Source organism: Balaenoptera borealis (assembly GCF_965194805.1).
Source record: "Balaenoptera borealis genome assembly, chromosome: 4".
Taxonomy (NCBI): Eukaryota; Metazoa; Chordata; class Mammalia; order Artiodactyla; family Balaenopteridae; genus Balaenoptera; species Balaenoptera borealis.
The window spans coordinates 147,433,046-147,452,888 of record NC_138861.1 but is presented as its reverse complement, the minus strand read 5'-3'; the positions used below and the strand labels follow the sequence as shown (position 1 = coordinate 147,452,888).

Sequence of the window (19,843 nt, the reverse complement as noted above, 5' to 3'; positions counted from 1 at the left end):
GAGGCTGGGCTGGGCGGCGCCGGGGGACCCTCGCGGTCGGGCAGGGTCTGCTGGGTGGCTGGTTCCTCGGCAGGAAGGTGGGGCGGGCCCTCGGGGAATCATAGGGAGCTGGGAACGAATGAACACAGACAGGTGGAGCTTCCTAAGCCTGGGGCCCTCCGCTCCCCCCTGGGAAGGACTCTCACCTCTGTCCCTGCATTTCTGGGTTAGACTGCACGTCTGAGGCCATGAGACGTGGCCATGAGAAATCCACATAAGCCAGAGCATAGCGACTTTCCATGCTTTACCTCCAAATCAGCCATTCCGTGCCCCCTGCGTTTCCAGAAAAACATCTTCTCGGCTCTGGAGAACGACCCCCTCTTCGCCCATCCCCCCGGCAGTCTCTCGCTGGAGAAGTACCGGGAGCTGAACTTCCTGCGCTGCAAGCGGGTCTTCGAATACGACTTCCTCCGCGTGGAGGACTTCCTGGGGAGCCCGCAGAGGGTCCTGGCGCTGATCCAGTGCCTGGGCATGTACGACTGGTCCCTGGCCACCAAGTTCTTCCTGCACACGCTGGTGAGTCGGCCCCAGGAGAGGAGAGGAGAGAGATCCCCACTCTCACCCTGCGCCCCGGGGCCACGACGGCTGTCTGTCCACGTGGACCTAAGGCACACTCGGCCCGTGAGAGGGAGACAGGTGCCTTTGTGGGTTCGTGGTTGTCAGCGTTTGCCTGCTTCTAAAGTTTTGGGAGATCTGTGCGTTGGGGAAATGTTCATTTAGAGCGATTTCTAGAAAATAAGATAGGAAACAAAAGCAGAGATGAGAACGTGTGGGCAGATCTTGTGACTTTTAGTGAGAAGGCCGATGTTTTTTCAGCCATTTATGCAAATATTTACGCGTTAAGTCCTTGGATAAAGTGCAGTGCTGTGAAGTTAAAGCCCCATAGGAACAGGAGCTTTGGGACTTTTGCTTTATACCAAAAAAGAAAGAAAGAAAGAAAGGGAGGGAGAGAGAGAGAGAGAGAAAGAGAGAGAGAGAGAGAAGAGAGAGAGAGAGAGAAAGTAGGTCAAAGGTGAAGCCCGTGTTTCTGCCTCAAATACATGGGTAGAGCTGAACTTGAGAAGGCGGCCTCATCCACGTGCTGTGTGAAGGAAAGGTGGGCTCACTCTGCCCTTCCTGCACCCTCATCCCTCACCCAATCCCCATCTCCTTGCTGTTCATGGACCCGCACAGTTCTGTGTAACTCACGTGAACTGCTTGGGACAAGGACCCAGGTCTCGCCACTGCACGAGCTCAAGGCTGTGTCTCAGGGGACCCTGGACCTTGGACGCCAGTGCCCTTACCTCTGGGAACCTGGTGACCTCGCTGTGGGACGCTGTGGTGCTGAGGGACCGTGGTAGGGTGGGTGTGAAGTCCCAGGGGGGCAGCACTCATTAGCTTCCACCCTTTTACATCATGATGTTATATTTTCAGACCTTTGGATCAGCGATCTACAACTCTGGTTCTGAAAGGCATTTCAAATATCTTCCAAAGATCTTCAATATGGAGGTCAGTGGAGGTTCGTGGTAAGTCGCGAGCTCATATCCTGTTCCCTGTTCCCCTTAGAGGTTTGTGGAAGGGGCAGCTTGCAGCAGAGGGTAGGGATGTCCGTCTTATTTCATGATGTTCTCAGGCTTTTCACCAAATAGCTAAGGCTGTTGTTTACCACACTGGGGTGTGCCAGATTCCCAGCGTTATAGGAATTTAGGTTTTTGTTATCGAGGTAAAGCCTCCCGTTCTCTCCTGCCGCCCGGGAGCCGTTCTTGCCGCCGTGCTGACTTAGCGAGGCCGCCGTCCGCTCATCCAACCTGCTGTTCTCACAGGCGGGAGCTGCGGCCAGCGGCCGGCACGGCGGGATGGCTCAGTAAGGTCACTGGTTGTTAGATAGGAAGTGGAGATTTGGGGCTTTGATGGGTGGTTTAGGCCGTAAGGGAAGGGTGTTGGCAGGGTCCCTCCACGAAGGGGACCCTCGCCTTACATCGTTTTCTGTTTCCACATTAGATTTTTGGATGCTTTGCTCTGACTGAAGTGAGTCACGGGAGTAATACCAAGGCCATGCGGACGACCGCTCACTATGACCCCACCACTGAGGTAGGTGATACCCGCCCGTCTGTCTGTGGGCTTCGAGCACATGAAACGTGGTGTTGTCATGTAATTAGACCAAGAAACCCGTCTTTCTACGTGAGTGCACACTGAGATCTGTCACGCAGAACAGTGGAGCTTAGGAGATAAAGGCTGTGAGAGGTGAAACCCAGTCCCACCCGGAAATCTGTCCTGGTTTGGATTTGGGTGGAATTTGAATGTGGTGAAGGCACGAGCTATCGTTTGGTAAAATTTATTTCTTTGTTTACCAGGTTTGGTGTATGATTTGTAAACTGTTCAATCTGCTCCTGCTTTGTAGAACAAACAGTAAAGAAGATTCTCTGTGACCCCTGTCCCTCTCTAGCTGTCTGTCTGCATCCCCTGCCTGTGGCCAGGCTCTTTCGGGCAGTGGCCCGGCCCCTCCGGTCCTGGCACTCCTCCTGCATTCGTGGATTCTCGTGGCACGTGTCCGTGGGATCCCGGTGGTCCTTGCTGTCAGGGGGCACGTGCTCTAGAGGAGGCGAGCCTGTGAACAGATGGGGTCGTGGTGTGTGGGGCGGTCGGCACTGTGGACAGCAGTGAGGGAGGCGGAGAGGACGGGGCGTGCGGGGGATCTGTGACCTCTGCTGCTCGCATCCTGCGGCCCCTCTGCCATCACTGGCGTCGGGCCCCTTTGCCCCCTTGTCTCCCAGAGGCCCGCGTCCTTCTGCCACTTTCTCATGGTTCTGGTGTCGTGGGACCCTTTGGCCTTCACCCGCCCGGTTGGTCGTGTGGTTCGGCAGAGTGAAGCCGTGTCCCGTGCGTCTGCTCACCACGTGGCCAGTCATTCACGGGGCAGCGCCGGCCGAGTGTGGGCTGTGTGCCTGCCGTGCTGCAGGCTGGGGGCTCAAGAGGATGAACCCGAGGAGCCCCCGGCGGAGCAGGGGCAGTGGAGGGGGTCACAGCGGGCGCCCGCAGGCTGCCGGCTGGCGCCTGGGAGCAGAACCGGGGGCCAGCCACGCTCTCGGGGCTGAGAGCAGGCCGCGTGGCCTCTTGGGTTCTTACCTGTCATTTAAGCCACGACGTACCTTTGTCTGAACCCAGGTCTTTCTGGCTCTCGGCCTTCTCTTTCCTCGGCTCCCGTGCCCCTGGGCTCTCGGTGGAGGGGGAAGGGGGGCTTCCAACTCCGGCACAGAGAGGTCAGTGCCTCTTTGGCTGGTGGCCTGGGCGGAACGCGACAGGCAGTTGTTTCTGACCCCGTTCCCCTTGGCGTTTGTCCTTAAGTGCAGATCGGTCAAGATTAGGATCCCCGAGCCTCCCACGGGCCGCGGGTTGTGTTGGTCTAGACAACGGGTATTTGTTGAGCACCTACTGTGTGCTAGAAGCTGCGGCGAGGGCCTGGACTCATAGCGGTGAGCAGGCCGGTGGGCCTCTTATGCTGGAGGGGAGATGCCGACGGTCACCGGCGTGGAGAAGCTGGGTGTGCCCGGGCTGTGGAGACGCGGGGGGTGAGGGGAGAGTGTGGAGGGTGCGGGGACGGTGCCTGTGTAGTGCCTCGTGCAGTAGCACACGTACAGCTTATAAAATCATACACACCGCCGGCTACAGAAGGAAATTCTCCCCGTGAGTCCTGCAAGAACAAGGAAAGCTGAACTGGAGCTGGCCTCCAGGGGCCTCGGGAATTTATGCGGGAGGTGACACGCTCTCCTCTGCCCGCAGGCGCTGTCCGTCCAGTGACCAGGAGGCCCTCTCCTTGGAGTGGCTCAGTCTTTCCCGGGCCCTCCAGTGGGCGCCTCCCCGGGGGCAGCCCCCAGCCCTGCTTTCCTCTTGCTCTCCTGCTGTGTCCTGCCTCCCCAGGGCCCCGGCTGTGTCCTCCTGTCTGCTCCTTCTTTAATTCCTGTGCTTGTCTGCCTCGTGCTCCTGGGCTCGTGGGGCGTCATCCCCCCGTCATCTCCCCCAGCCTGTAGGTGGGAGAGACAGGGCGAGCAGAGGGACAGAACGTCGTGGATCAGAGGCGGATGAGGGGTCAGGCAGGCGTGAGGCAGAGGAGGGGACCCGTCCCTCCTCCCAAAGGCCGTGTTCAGGGGAGGCTTGCTGGGAAGGTAAACGTTGTCGGGCGTTGGCAGCTTCCAAGGTATCTTGCGTATAGTTTATTGTTCGACATACTGGTCATCGTTTTCCATAGGAAGGTGCTTCTTTAAGTCATAAGACCCAGGATATGCTCTGTTTAAAAGCAGGGCTACCTGTGCCATGCAGGAGATAACCTTCAGCCCGTTCTTGCTCTTTCCTCAAAAGATTTTGAACAGAGAAAATTGAGTGTGTCAAAGAGAGAAAGAAATTCCGTGTATTCCCCAGTCTCCAACTGTAACTTTAATTTTTTTTCCTCGTGCAGGAAATCATCATACATTCGCCTGATTTCGAAGCCGCCAAGTTCTGGGTTGGCAATATGGGCAAGACAGCTACGCACGCGGTGGTGTTCGCTCAGCTGTACACGCCAGGGGGCCAGTGCCACGGGCTGCACCCCTTTGTCGTGCAGGTAGGGGCAGGTTTTACCCGGGGGTGTCTGGCCAGTCTGGAGACATTTTCATCACAGCTGGGGACGGGGTGCTTCTGGCATCTGGGGTACAGACCAAGGGTGCCTTAAACACCTTGTAGTACCCACGACAGCCCTGCTGCCACCCCCCGCCAGAAGCCTGATCAGCCCCAAATGTCAGTGTGCTGCCGCTGAGAAACCCTGAGCCCAGGATCATCTGGGGGAGAATCCCCATCCTCCTGGGGGCCACACTGGCATGGTGGGACACCTGTCCCCACCCCCCAGGCTCTGGCAGCCGGTCTCAGGGGCTCCAGGCGTTCCGACGTGAAGTCTGACTTGGGGGCTTTCATGTAGCCCCTTCCTGGGTCACAAACGGAGCTTTGGCCATCGGGGGGTGTCTGGGATGGCCGGCCTGTTTCCCGCTGCCAAGGGCGGCTGCAGTGTCCCTGGACTTGGAGCTCTGGGAGGTTCTCCAGGACCTTTCTATCTGGGCTGACTGGATACTGAATGACACCCTGCTTCCCCCGCCCTCAGACCCATCCTGGCATTTTTTATTCTCAAAGGCTTTTCTGATGGGGGCGGTGCTCTCATGAGAGAAGAAAATAATCATTTTTTTTAAATTGAGCTGAAATTCATGTAACATGCAATTAACCATTTTATTTATTTTTAAATTAAATTAAATTAATTTATGTTTTTGGCTGCGCTGTGTGGCTTGCGGGATCTTAGTTCCCCGACCAGGGATTGAACCCCGGGCCCACGGCAGTGAAAGCACAGAGTCTGAACCACTGGACCGCCAGGGAATTACCAAAATTAACCATTTTAAAGTGAACAATTTAGTGGCATTTAGGGAATTCACGATGTTGTATCTCTCTAGTTTCAGAGCGTTTCCTTTCTAGAAGAAACCCCGCCCTCATTCAGCACTGCCTCCCTGCCACCCTCCCCAGCTCTGGCAACCAGTGGTCTGCTTTCTGTCTCTATGCATCTGCCTCTTCTGGATGTTTCATATAAAACGCATCATGCACTATGTGACCTTTTGTGTCTGACATCTTTCTCTTCACGTGTTTTTGAAGTTCATCCACGTCGCAGCCTGTCCCAGGACCCCCTTCCTTTTTAAGCCTGAATGATCCATTATATGGATGGTCCACAGTTTGTGTATGCATTCGTCCTTTGATGGATCTTGGGTGGTTTCACCTTTTGGCTGTCGGGAGTAATGTCCCTGTCAACATTCATGAGCAGTGTCTGTTTGGACACCAGTCTTCAGTTCTTTGGGGTAGGTACCTAGGAGTGGAATTGCTGGGTCGTATGGTCATTCTGTTTTAAACTTTTTGTAGAATCCCATACTAGTTTCCACCATTTTACATCCCCACCTGCAATGCCGAGGGCTCCAGTTTCTTCACGTCCTCACCAACACTTGTTATTTTCCTTTTTTTCCCCCATAACCACCCTAGTGGGTATGAAGCTGTATCTGGTTGTGATTTTGATTTGCCTTTTCTTAATAACCAACGATGTAGAACATATTTTCCTGTGCCATTTGCTTATCTTCTTTGTCAAAATGTCTATTCAAATCCTTTGCCCTGTGGAACCAAGCAGGGACTGAGAAAGCAAAGGCTGTTTGCTCAGAGCTGGCTGAGCTGGGGGTCAGCCTTCGTCATTGTGCCTGGCAGAGACCCAGAGGCAGGCAGAGGAGTGGGTGAGCTTCCCAGTGGGGAAAAGGGGGCTCAGGGTGCCTGATGGGGCTGGAGGCCTGGTTGGGGGGAGGGGCTACCGGAAGAGGGAGGCATCCCATGTGACTATTCAGGGGGCAGGTTGGACCTTCTGGGGTTGGTCCTGAGTTGGAAGCAGGACAACGATTAGGCAGGCTGTCAGTATTGATCGAGTCCTGGCCGATTGTTCAGGGGTGGCTGTTTGGCTTCCTGGCTTGTCACTAGAGACAGCAGTCTGCCCTCCTGCAGGTCTGACTCCCACCAGGCTGGCTCCCGGGGCTGGCGGCTGCGGGCCGAGGGTCAGAGCCCTGCTTTCACACGTGGTCTGGTCATCGTCCAGTTGTATGTTCAGACTCTCAGTTCATTTCTTAATCGGGTTGTTTGTGATTTTTGGTGAGTCACAAGGGTTCTTTATATATTCTGCATACTAAGCCTTATCAGATGGATGGTGTGCAAAATTTCCTCCTGTTCTAAAATTATCTTCACTTTCTCGATAACGTCCTCTGTGCACAAGGGCTTGAATTTTGACAACGTCCAGTTGACCCATTTCCCTTTGGTGCTCATGTCCTTATTTTTCAATTTGCAATGAACCCCTGCAGACCAGGTGTATTTTTTGATACCTAAGGCCACCATACACTGTTTCTGGAGTATAGATTTGTACCCGAAGTGAACTTCCTATGGAAATTGGACTTGAATGCAACATCTTTCAGTGTCTCTGGTTCTTAGACTATAGAGCCATGGTGTTCTGGATTCTGTTACACGTTGTGCTTTAAACACTCGGTAGGATGTTGTCGCCCCTCCATCTGGCATATCCTCTCTGTGTAATTAGTGCATATCCAGTGCAGGCTCGAGGGTGGCGTGAATCCTGTCCTCCTGGAGTTTACCGTCTACTCAGAAAGAGAGGTTGACATAAGTCATCACAAAACTATTTAATTAGAATGTGATATGTGCCATAGGTCATTAGCTGATACAGTGGAGGGGTATAGTTTTTTTTATTGGAAAATTCAACAGGATTAGTTTAATACAGTGTAGTGGCTTACACTACTTAGGTACCAATACTTCTTTTTCTTTAAGTAAAAAAGTTTTTTTTTTTTATTGAGGTATACTTGATTTGCAACGTTATATTAGTTTCAGGTGTACAATACAGTAATTCAAAATTTTTATAGATTATACTCCATTTAAAGTTATTATTAAATATTGGCTATATTCCCTGTGCTATACAACGTATCCTTGTAGCTTATTTACTTTATACGCAGTAGTGTGTACCTACCGGAGGGCATAATTTATTGCAGGTTTATTATCATATCAGGTGGACAGTCTCCAAATATTGTGGGAAATGTTATATGTAAATTGATACAATTAAATACTTTTGAGAAGAGGAGACCGTTAACTTAATTCTGGTTTTGACTTTAGTGAGCGTCCTTTCCTTGATTTGAGAGGTTAACATGAAGTTTGTAAGGACTATGTTATCATTTCTTTCTAGATGAACTGAAAACTGGCATTAGCAGTATTTTTCTGTTTGATGACTTGAAAATCACTAACTGTTTTTTATATCTCTTCTCCTCTCCATCTTTTTTGTAAAACTGTTTTTTTCTGTTTCCTAAGGATTTCAAGAGTTTTTATCTGAATCTTTACTGAGCCTTATTGTTTGTCGCTAGCCTTCAATTTTATTTTATCTGTATTATAAAGTTCAACTAAATTAGCCAACTGTTCCACTGAAAGAGAGAAAAACTAGCAATTCATCCAAACAGCTAAATTTCTAATAGTGCAAATTCAGTAGTTCTTTAACACGGATGTTTTTGTCAGCCTTCGTGCCGTTGGCATTCGGGGCTGGAAAATTCCAGGCTGCGGGACCACCCTATACAGGATGCTTAGCGTTGCTGGCCTCTACCCACTTGACGCCTGTAGTACCCGCCACTCACGACAACCAAAAATATCAGCAGACATCGGCAAATGACACTGGGAGGGGAGGGTGGCGCAATCACGCCTGGTACAAATCACTAAAAGTCTTTGAGAACGAAACTCCATGCTGTCCGCTTAGGGCGCACGAAGCGAGGGCCAGTCAGCTAGCTGTCTGTGTGTGTGTTAGTAAGTATATTTACTGGAAACTCATTTGGGGGAGCAGAGATTTACAGAAATACTCCACAGCAAGTATGCGCACAACCGTTTTGTCATTTCATTAAAAGCCAGTGGAAAGTCCTCCATCTAAAACGTGACTGGGACACGCCTGGCATTCTCCAGGCAGCACGTACTAATCAGCTCCTACGTCAGCGTCCTGGGGCCACCATAACCAAACAAAGCACCACAGACTGGGGGCCTGAAACCACAGAAATTTACTCTCCACAGTCTGGAGGCCAGAGGTCTGAAATCAAGGTGTCAGAAAGTCCACACTCCCCCCGGAGGCTCCATGGGAGGGTCCTTCCTCTGTCTCTTCCAGCTTCTGGTGACCCCAGAGTTCCTGGGCTGTGGCCGCTTCCCTCTCGTCTCTGCTTCCGTCTGCACGTGGCCCCACTCTCTCCATGCCCTCTCCTCCCCTGACTCTTGGAGGACAGCGGTCATTGGATTCAGGGCCCACCCAGATAACCCAGAGGGACCTCACCTCCAGATCCTTAATTACATCTGCAAGGACCCTGTGTCCCATCAAGGTCACATGTTTGGAGGACACTTTAACCCACGGCAGCTACACGGAGGGAGCCTGTGGCTGGGTCACTGGGGGTTTCGAACATTTTCATCTTGATATTCGTGTGGTCATAAGAGTTGCCATCTGTGGTTTGTGCAGATTCGGGACCCGAAGACCCTTCTTCCCATGCCAGGGGTGATGGTTGGCGACATCGGAAAGAAGCTTGGACAGAACGGTCTGGACAATGGGTGAGTGCGTACCTTGTGCTTGACGGTCACTCCTCCAGGGGTCGTTCCTCAAGGCTGCCTGCTCAGTACGTCCTACCTGTGAGCCCACCGGGTCCCTCAGTGCTGTCCCCGTACCCTCCCAGACTCCTGCGGGATGCGCCTCACCTCTGCACCTGAGATCATGCTGGAAAGGGCCGGGTCCTGTTTGTACTCCCAACTTCAGGAGACATAAGTGGCCCCAAGTGCAGAGCACACAAACTTCTCCCCGGCAGCTGGCCGCTCCAGCTCTCAGGCCAGGCTCAGGCTGGACACCTGTCTCCCGTGGGGCCTCAGCCTGTGACCCGGGCCTGCTCCCCATCCTGGAGCTCAGGCACCCAACAGGTGTCCACGCTGCTTCTGGGGATAGAGCCGGGTTCCGGGTAGCGGGGGCAGAGTGGTCTGAGATGAGACCTGGGCTTGGGGAGCTGGAGGGGGGCGGGTGGGCAGGGGAAGCCACGTCAGGAAGGGCCTTGGAGTCTCCCTGAGGGATTCCTGGGCTCATTCTCGGCATGAGGTTTGGAATCAGACAGATCTGGGTTCAAATCCTGGGTCCACCTCTGCCTCTTTGTGTTGTCTCGACCAGCTTTCTTGGCCGTCTCCTCGTCTGTAAGGTGGGCATGATGTCTGCAAGCCGGGCCCCCGCGTAGCCCTGCCTGGGGGCCGGGCACGGTCTTACCGACCTTTGCTACCTGTCAGCGCTCCCCGACCTGCGCCTGCGGGCGGGACTCACATGCCGTCTCCCGGAAAGCCTGGCTGAGATGCTTTGTGCCCCTCTGTTCTCCTGAGATGCTTTCTACCTGGGGGGGAAGCACAGCCGGGGGTTCCTTAGTCGTGTACCTCACACTGTGTCTCGGGAACGTTTGCATACCTGCCGCTTCGTCAGGGGGCAGAGAACAGAGGAGCCCGCCTCGCCGTAGTTTGAGCTGGTTATCCTGACCCCGGTCATCTTGAGTGTAAATCAGGAGGCAGTTCATCTCCGAGACAGAAGCTGGGCCAGGTGGTCTCCCACCACCCTAAGCATGGAGAAACCTCCTTTCAGCTGTCGCCCCTCCCCAGAGGTAGGGGAGCTGGGGGCACGGAGAGTGTCTCAAACCTCTGCTTGGACCCTCAGAACAGGTGGGGCCCCAGCCTGTACCAGACAGGGCGGGAGAACCATCGATTTTCACTCTGTGTAGCTGGAGGAGAAAATGGAAGGATGTCGCTAAAAAGTGAAACCAGAAACACACACACACACACACACACACACACACACACACACACACACACACACACACACACACACAGCCCTTCTAACCTATACCTGTCTAGAGCTTCGAGTGCCTCTCTCGCTGGCCTGTGAAAAGAGCCTGTTAATTAACGCTGGAGCCCGGGGTGGGGGGAGGAGGGTGTCAGTTTCCTTCCATCACTGCTTTGTGCGGGTGCATGGGGCCCCCCCGGCAGGGACGGGCCATGTGGCCTGTGGTCCTTGGGGCAGGGGAAGCTCTGCAGCCCTCAAAGCGAGGCCGCCACGCGGCTCGGTGTGTTTGAGAAGATGCACCCGATCTGGCCGAGGTGAGCCAGCATCAAGGAGGACCGTGCGGGAGGTGGAGGTGGAAGGCCCCGTCTTGCTCTGCACTCTATGACCACCAGCGTCCTTTTATCAGATCCACGCGTCCCAGTGTGGGTCCCGGAAAATGCGTGTGTGGTGACTCCGTCTGTGGAAGGGTCTGTGCTCACACATAAGGCCGGGCAGGTGTATCTCCAGGCGCCTGGCGGTGGGAAATGACCCTCCAGCTGTGAACAAGTGCTTCCGGGTCACTGCCGTCCAAGGAAGGCCTTGGGCGAGGTCACAGATCTCCAGTCCCCGTTCGTTTGGTTTTACGAGTTAGAACCTTTAACACCGTTTTGGGACATCCGTGAAAAACCCTGCACTTGGTTCTCCCAAATCAAGTCCCGTTTTAGAGCCTGAGTATTTGTCTCTTATGGCCATGGTCCCAGGGAGTCACACCGACGTCGCCAAGGCCCTCCTAAATAAACATGTCACGTCAGAGGAGCCAAGCTCTTCTGAGACTCAGCAGTGCCAGCCCGGGTGCCGCCAGGGGGCAGCATGGTGACCACCCTGAAGCCGGCTCAGAGCGGCCCCCCCCCCCCAACCAGAGCCGCCGTTCCCACGGGGCCACTTGGAGGCCGGCGGGCGGGACGTGGAAGCAGCCGTACCCGGTCCCTGAGCCTTTGAAGGTTCCGTGGTGCCTGGGGTCCCTCGGCCCCTGGGCCGGGGCTGGGATGTGGGCCAGGGGCGGTGACGCAGGCAGTGCCCGCCCCGCCAGAAGCGCAGCTGTGCCCGCCAGCTTCGGGGCGCACGCCCACCAGAGGGCGCGCGGTTCTGGGTGCCCGGCTTTCCCTGCTTGCCTGCTGCGTGCGGAGCAGTGTCGCGACTGAGTGAGTTCTGTCCGAGATCTTTTATTTTGAAAAAGTGGTTAACGATTCATAGGTAGGTCACAAGAATTCGCGCGTCTGTGGGAACACTGTCTGGAAATCAGAGGCAGACGTAAATCGCACGGATTACTTTTAGCCAAATAACTCTGAAAGCAAACCAGTAAATGATCCCTCAAGTGAACTGTTGAACCTCACCTTCAAGGTGGGCTGCAGGGCTTCCTCACACTTGCTCAGAGGTGAGGCGGGGAAGCATCTCGAGAGCGGCTGGGAGGACGTCCCACGAGGCGCTGGGGCCCCGGTGGGGCTGGGGCAGCAGTGAGAGGCCCCAGGAGCAAGGAGGTCACTGGGACGTGGAGCGAGAGGCCCGGGAGGAAGGGGGTGCGGCGCCTGGGAGCAGGGCCTGCCGCCCGCAAGCTCCCCAGCCCTGCCGTATGCTCACACTGTCGGGTCACACACCCCAAGTCACGCACACCCCATGTCAGATACAGCCTATGCGGCCCCCGCCCCCCCCCCCCCGTGCCCTCTGGGGACACTGGGGATTCTGACCAGGCTGGCCAGCGTCGACTGTTTCTGGAACAGCCTTTGCCACATGGCAGTGCTCAGGAGAATGTGTAAAATTTTGATTTCAGTTAAAGTCCAGCGAATACTTTCGCAACTATAAATATATTCAGCCTTGTTGCATCCCTGTGCGGCAGGGAGGGGTGAAGATTTTCCACTCCTTAAAAAGGGCGCTCTGAGCTGACAGCATCAGACTTGGAGGAGCATTCCTTGCCTTTCAAGTGACGAGCTGGACCAGACCAGGGACATCGGCACTGAGGCCGGGCGTTCTTGAGACGTGGGTGTCTGAACCCCCCAAAGGCTCCCGGGGCCAGTCAGAGCCACCCCACAAAGGCCCTGACGAGTGGCTCCCTCCAGGCAGTGCCTTCGGATGCTTGGGCCGGGCCTGCGTTTCACACGCCGGAGGGAGACCCTGGCCTGGATGCTGGTGGGGGCCTGGCGGCCTCGCGTGCAGAAATCCTAGTCGCTTCCGAAGGAATTGGGGAGGGGCCCCTCCAGCCGCCCCGCGCCCAGCCCCGGGTCTCAGCTCTTCCCCAGGTGCACTGGCTGTGTCACCCCTCAAGGCTGCCCCGGGACTCGGGGTTCTGTGGGGGTGCACCAGCGCCCTAAGGACAATGTCTCGCCGCTGTTGACTCATCCCCGGCACTTATTACGTGTCTGCTAGGTGCCAGGCACGTGGCCCCCTTCTAACAGGGTCACTAACTGCCACCGAGAAGCAAGTGGCTCAGTGGGCAACGTGGCCAGGACCGCCATCTAATGGTGCTGTGGGACCCCTGGGTGCTCACCTCGGGGCAGGGGTGGGAATCGTGGCAGGCATCTTGGAGGAGGTGGCAGCACTCTGAGGGCCGTCGGCCCAGAGGCCAGGAGAGGGCCTGGCCGGCTTGACGGTCACAGGCAGATGTGACCCAGCTGCGGGCTGCGGGCTACCAGGAGGCCGGTGCTGTCGCAGCAGCTGACAGGGGTCCCGCCGGAGGGCTTACCACGTTTTCCTACGGGTTTAGATTCTGTTGGCCCCAGGGACCCAAGATTCTCGTGCCGGGTGTGACCGTTCCGAGCTGAAGTTTAAAGAGGCCTCTGCTCCCGTGTGCGGGACAGGGGCACGAGGTGGGGTCTGGAGAGAGCCAAGGGGAGACTGTGGCAGGAGATGGGGCAAGAAGAGGTACAGACCATCGAGACACAGCTCGGGGTGGGGGGGCGCCGTGGCTCGGGACGGTGCCTGGGAAGCCGCACAGCCTGGGATCCAAGGAGGAGCTGGGGGGTGGCACGAGGAGCTGCCCCCCTTCTCCGCAGGGCGCCGCTGCTCTTCCCAGAGCCGCTTCCCGTGGTTCCGTAAAAGAATGTTCTGTGTGACATCGAAACTGCTTAGAAATCAGATAAGGCACCATCGGAACTATTGATATTTTAAGATGGTTTGGGGTTTTTTTTGCACAGTTTCTGTACCACCCGTTACTTCGCATAACCTTGTTCCCTGCACTATCGTGAGACAGATTTTCCTTCCTGACAACCACAGAAGATACCTTCGATTACTGACACACGCGTGATCCCCAGGGATGCGTGTGCACGCGTGTTCTCAGCTGCTCAGGGGAGCTGACTCGCCTGCCTCTGGAGCCCTAATGGGATGGTGCGGTTCTCCTGTTTGACGTGGGACGTTTAAAACCTCAGATTGCTGACTTTGTCACTCCGTGCGTGGGCTCCGGCGTGGGATTCAAGTGTGGGAACCGGAGATTCTCGTCTTTACGGAGACGGTCCCGCCTTTTCTGCTGAATGACCGGTCCTGGGTGTTCTGGCCGCAGCGAGCGAGGACGCTTCCTCCCAGCGTGCAGTGTAGCGGGAGCCCGCGTGCAGCCCTGAGGCCCGAGCGCCGGGGGTAGGGCCGTGGGAGGGCTGGCCTCCATCATTACCGGCAGACGGCCGCTTTATCTCACGCAGAGCCCATCACTCACACCACCTTTTGCTTACGCCTGCTTTCTTGGATAGAACAATTTGTTGAAATGTCCTGTCTACTGGTGCCTTCCCTCTCCTGCGTTTTTGTCTTGTTGGGTTTTTTGGGTTTTTTGTGGGGGGATTATGTCACCTTTTGAGCTGTCCTTTGCTTTTATGTGACTGAGTTTCAGGAGGGAGAGGAGATAAGCCCCGGGGGCCGACCCCAGTTTAACCAGAAGCGCTGTGTCTCCGCACAGATTTGCCATGTTCCACAAGGTCAGGATTCCTCGCCAGGACCTGCTGAACCGCTCAGGAGATATCACCCCCGAGGGCACCTACGTCACCCATGTTAAGGTACAGCTGCCTCCAGGCCCACAGGACACCCACCCTCGGTGCTCAGAGGGGGATAGTCACCACAGGAGCCGTGGCCCGTGCAGACCTGCCTAGGATCAGGTCCCAGTGCCGCCAACAGGGACGGGAGTGCTTGGGTCGGCCACACCCCCAGGGCCCCGAGCACGATGACCTCCCCCCACCCCGCCCCTGCCAGCCCCCCGGCACTTCAGTTAGGGAGGTTGCCCCCGCCAGTTCTGTTTCCCACCAGGGGCTTAAGAGTGAAGGGTCGCCTGGTGGGCTGTGCATCAACGGGGGTGACAGTGTCCTCTGGTGTCTGGGGCTGACCACACACCTAAGTTCATTGAGTGTAGACATGCAGTGGCACGGCCCCGGGCGCTTTCCAGACGTGGCCAAGTCAGGGTAGCTGAGCCCTCCCGGTCCCGAACCCACGGCCGGGATGACGCGTCCCAGGAGCACGTGTGCGTGTGAGATCCCTGCCTGACATTGAGCGTCGGCTGCTTGGAGCCGAGAGAACAGGGCTTCAACGAGTGTGACAAGTACCTTCAGATGACGAGAGAAGCTAGAGGAGACACAGGAAGCCGTTCAAGAATGGAAACAGCGATATAAAAAAATGAACGAAAAGTACGAAAGTAAGTCGTTGAGAGAACCCAACAGATGGGGTACATACAGCGGGAGAGTGAATTAGCGGTTGGAAATCAGAGTGAAGGAGGCGGCAGGAAGGGATGGAGAGAACCACGGAGACAATGTCTTGCAGAAACGATGAAGATAAATGTCTCTAAAGTCAAGAAGGAAGAAAACCTTGACGGAGGGGCGCATACAGGGGGAGTCAGGATCTCCCATCCCACACTCACTGTGGAGAAATGGCAGAACCTCGTAGAGAAGATGCTGAGGTCTTCCGGAGACAGGGCGCTGAGCCACCTCCCACGGAATGAAACCCCGTTTCGTCTCAGAGCTCTGCGGCGCGACGCCGGACGCAAGAAGTCAGCGAGATGACATTTCAAACCACTGAGGGAAGACAACTGTAAACATGCTTCTTCTAAATCCAACTGGACTGTCATTCGTGCGTGGGAACATAATAAATATTCTCGGCCAGAGGCTTGAAGTGTTGCCATACAAATACCAGAGTGGACATAATTTTGGAAGAAAAGCCCGAATAGTAAAATAAGTGAACCCAGGAGAAGCAGCAGCGGGTAAGGGAGGTGCACGTGATCGAATAATTTGGTGAGGCTTACGGGCGGATGTACCCAAACGCCGCCGATGGCCCTTAAAGCACAAGCCACTGTTGGAAACAGCGATAAGTGCATTGCGATTTACCACACATTAAAAATAGATGCACACAGGCAATTACCCAGTTTCAAAGATCACAGAGGACAACAGATGACCATCACACCCCTTAGAATGGTGGTTTGATGGGCCGGGAGGAACCCCAGGTGGGGGGTGAGGGGGTGGGGGAAGGAGCCTGTACTACAAACGAACTGTCGGTGCCCGCCGTGCCCTCTGCCCTCGGCTCCTGCCTCGCTCTCAGCACGCTGTCCGGTCCTCGGTGGGGTCGGGAGCAGGGCTTCGTACTTCCAGGGGGCAGCTTACAGGTCTCTGCAGGTGGTGCATCTGCCCGGGGCCCCGTCCTCCTGTCGCTAGGCATCCTCCGGGCCCCCCCACAGCCTCCCGTGACGGGGACGCCGGCCCCCATGCAGCTTGGCCTCCTGGGCCCAGGGGCCTGTGTCTGGGGCGCCCCGGGGGCAGGGCCTGGAAGGGTTGAGTGAATAAAGGAGCGCCCGTCCACGTCTGTGCCCGTCCCCGAGGCAGCTTGCGGGTCCCAGGTCCGCGCCCGTCCCCGAGGCAGCCTGCGGGTCCCAGGTCCGCCCTCACCTGCCTTCCTCCTGCAGGACGCCAGGCAGCACTTCAGCGACTCCCTGCGCAGCCTATCCTCCGGCCGGGTCGCCATCGCGGGCATGTCCGTCGTGAACCTGAAGCTGGCCGTGTCCATAGCTCTGCGTTTCTCAGCCACCAGGCGTCAGTTTGGACCGACAGACGAGGAGGAAGCACCGGTGCTGGAGTATCCGACGCAGGTACAGCTTGCGCAGGCGTGAGTTCACTTCCTTTCTGCTCCGCGTGCAGACATAGCTTCTCTCTTAGGTCGCTGCACCGGGGTTACTGGTCGCTGCTCAGCCCTCTTCGGGAGTTAACAGCGGGAGTGACAGACGCTCCCAGGGAAGGAGTGCGGCGTCTGGGGCCCCGCGTGGTCTCGATGAGTGGTCTTTAGTTGAAAAGGAGCGTGTACGACCAGCAGGAGGCGCTCTGGTGAGGCCGAGGGAGCAGGTGTGCACGCTCAGCCCACCTGCAGGGCCCTGCACGTCCGGGCCGCGCTCCAACGCGCCCGTCCCGTCCCTGGGCAGTGACCCCAGGACCCAGCGGCTGCGTGGGCAGCACTGCTCGTGGTGACGTCCTCCTTAGGCAGAGGGGATGCTCGCCTCCCAGGTCCTCCGAGATGAGGCAGCCCTCGATGGCAAAGGTGCAACCCAGGCTGAGCTTCACCTGGACGCCGGGGCGGGGCGGGGCATGCATTTTATCACAGCGAGCCCCCACCGGTGCCCCCAGCCCCCAGCCCTTCCGTGCACACCGCGCAGCCGCCCTGCACACCAGGTGGGCTGGTGGTTGTCCCCGGGCTCCAGGTGGGTCCCCGAGGATCGAGTCGGTGGCTCCTGCCAGAGTCAGCAGCTAAATCGGACCCAGGTCTTGGTCAGTTAGGCGTGAGCAAAGGTGTATCTGAGCGAAAGTTTCAGGAAATTGTAACTGAATCGAAGTTGTTTCTTTTAACACTTCTTTTGCTATGGCCGTGAACCTGTTTTAATGCCAAATAAACAAGTAAGGAAAAGCCCAGTGCCTGGTTCATGCCTGGCTGGCACAGTGTCCACCACACCACTAACCCCGTGGCCTTGGTGAGGTCACGGCACGTCCGACTGCCTGGGCATCAGGCCTGGCTCAGCGGTCACGAGAGCCCACCTGAGCCACATGCTTGGGCTCCTGACCCCAGGTCCACCCCCTCCCTGCTGTGTGTCCTTGGGCAAGCCACTGAACCTCTCTGTGCTCTAGTTTTCTCCTTTGTAAGTTGGGACTGGTGATAATACGTCTCTGTGAGTGGCTGTAAGGATTAAATACGTCAGTGCATGAGAAGCAGTTGGCACCGTGACCACACCCAGGAAACGGCAGGTGACCATGGTGCTGCCGATGGTGGCACCTGTCTCCCAGGTCCTTTCAGGCTCTGCTCCCTCCATCCACGCAACAGCGGATGTGCGCTGGTGAAAGAGACACCCTCACTCGGCTCTCCGTGAGCCTGTTTCCCCGTCTGGCTCGGGGGGTGGTCGCTTCATTCCCCATAGGCTCCCAAAGCACAGGCATCGCCGGGTGGGCCCCGCGCTCGGGCACGGCCGCCTGGCTTTCTTAGTTCTCTTGTAGATCGGCATTTGCTCTGGCTCAGGGGTCATGTGGATGGGAGAGCGGTGACGGGGCCGTGCAGGGCGGTGCACACGGCACAGTTTCTCCTTGAGTGGGGTCATCAGGGTGGTGCGGGAGACCTGGCCGCACTGGAAGAGCGTCGGGGGGCAGGTGTCACGGGGGTGGGTCCGGGAGACGTGCAGGACCTTCTGCAACAAGTGGAGACGGTGGGCAGCGGGTTCCTGGCGCTCCAGCCCTGTCGCCCACCCCGGAAGGCAGGCGGGCCCTGGGGGCACTTGGAGGTCTCCAGGCAGGGATTTGTCTGTTTCAGCAATGGCGCTTACTTCCGTACCTGGCCGCGGCCTATGCCTTGGACCACTTTTCCAAATCGCTCTTCCTGGATCTGGTGGAGCTTCAGCAAGGCCTTCTGGGGAAAGACCGGAGCGCCAGGCAGGTGAGGGTCTCTGCTTTTCTCCGCAGCGTTTATCATCCTTTAAATTTCACTGGGGTTGGACAGCACAGATTCAGCCTTTCTTTCAAAACAACCTCGGTGCGTGGATTCGCGGGGATGAAGCCTCCGTCCGACTTGACCCCTGGGCTGTGTCCTCTCGGAGCCCTCGCTGCGATGGGAACGTGTCAGGCACGTGTCCACATTCCCGATTCTCAAGGATGTGCTGACACGTCTCCTGGTTCCCGTCTGTGAGTTCAGCTGCTGTTCTCCTCTTGAGAACATGATGGTTTTGCAAAATCCACATTACCGGCCCCTCCGTCGATTTCACGGTTCTGATCTCTCTGTAAACAACCCGACAAAGGTCTGAATCCAGCTGACTGGATTTGACTTGACAGGCGAGGCCTTGCTCCAGAAACGAGCGTGCAAATCCACTGAGATCGGCCCCTTCGTAGAAAGGGGTCCTCCGCTAATTTCTATGTGGATGGTTCACGTGTTGTTTTTTTCCCCCCTTATGCTGCCTCATGGGCAGCGGTGAAATGTGAATCACACCAAGGGCGTCTGAAAACTGATTAGGAATGCTGCAGATCGGGGTTATGTACCACACCCTGAAAAGCCTGTATCGAATTAGCACGTTTTGGAATATTCAGCGTAAACATCCAGGAGTCAAGAGGTGGGTGGGGGGTGGCGGGGGGTTGCCGGCAGTGTGCACTGCTGAGCACACAGGCCAACCGCGACGACCGTGACCCTGAAGACCGTTTCATCAGGAGTGCAGGGTTACGCGTGTTTTTTCTCCCAAGCGTGAGTCATTGAAACTTTTGCCAGCTGACAATGGAGTTGTCCTGTTAAAAATGTTTTGAAGTGTCATCGAGCTCTGTTCTTTCTGAAACTCAGTGCTTCAACCCAGGCACAGGTTATAAAGTAGCCCTCCTCTGAAGCTGAAGATGCTGGTGAAACACATCACGTTATTTAGCGGGTGTGCGTGTGTGTCTTTCTTGTAATTGTTCGCATTGAACATAGAGTCGAGGCGAAAGGGTATTTACTAGACGTGTTAAGGCTGGGGATGTTGGCTGGGCCCTCCGCGCAGTGTGGACCGAGTGGCCATGTCTGTGCAGTCCTCTGGGGCCGCCTGCCACCCTCTCCCCTGGGGGCAGTGTCTCAGCACCGCCTCCCACCCCTTGGGTTTCCTCTTAGTCTCCGCTGCAAACTTCGCGTAAACCGAGTCATAACGTTATGTTCTCCTGCGATCAGCCTTCCCCGCTCCCCCGCACTCCCACCCCGTGTTTACCGGCTAGGCAGAGCTGTGGTCGTTTATTTTCACTGTCATGAAGTTGTGTGACTGTACTGCAGGGTATCTGTGCTTAGCTGAATCCTGTTTTTTAAACTAAAATTGGGTTTCTTTCCTTTGTAGTTGTCGGGTACCTCGGATTAGACTGGAGGGGATGTAAGCCTCTGAGGCTGTGCTTGAACTGACCCCTGACCTCTGGGGTCGGAGCCTTTTTTTCACCT

At 56.2% G+C, this 19,843-nt stretch overlaps 1 protein-coding gene across 4 annotated transcripts in view; it reads left to right on the top strand.

Annotated features, from left to right (window-relative positions):
- Positions 1 to 19,843, top strand: part of ACOX3 (acyl-CoA oxidase 3, pristanoyl) — a 47,604-nt gene that overhangs the window by 7,061 nt on the left and 20,700 nt on the right. For 3 of the 4 annotated variants that reach the window (XM_082389950.1, XM_082389948.1, XM_082389947.1), the window contains exons 3-10: positions 325 to 555; positions 1,453 to 1,527; positions 2,020 to 2,109; positions 4,472 to 4,615; positions 9,095 to 9,183; positions 14,355 to 14,451; positions 16,338 to 16,520; positions 18,218 to 18,340. In XM_082389950.1, coding sequence (XP_082246076.1) covers positions 325 to 555; positions 1,453 to 1,527; positions 2,020 to 2,109; positions 4,472 to 4,615; positions 9,095 to 9,183; positions 14,355 to 14,451; positions 16,338 to 16,520; positions 18,218 to 18,340 — 1,032 coding nt within the window. The remainder of the gene's footprint in view (positions 1 to 324; positions 556 to 1,452; positions 1,528 to 2,019; positions 2,110 to 4,471; positions 4,616 to 9,094; positions 9,184 to 14,354; positions 14,452 to 16,337; positions 16,521 to 18,217; positions 18,341 to 19,843) is intronic. The other variant, XM_082389949.1, reaches the window with a different exon arrangement.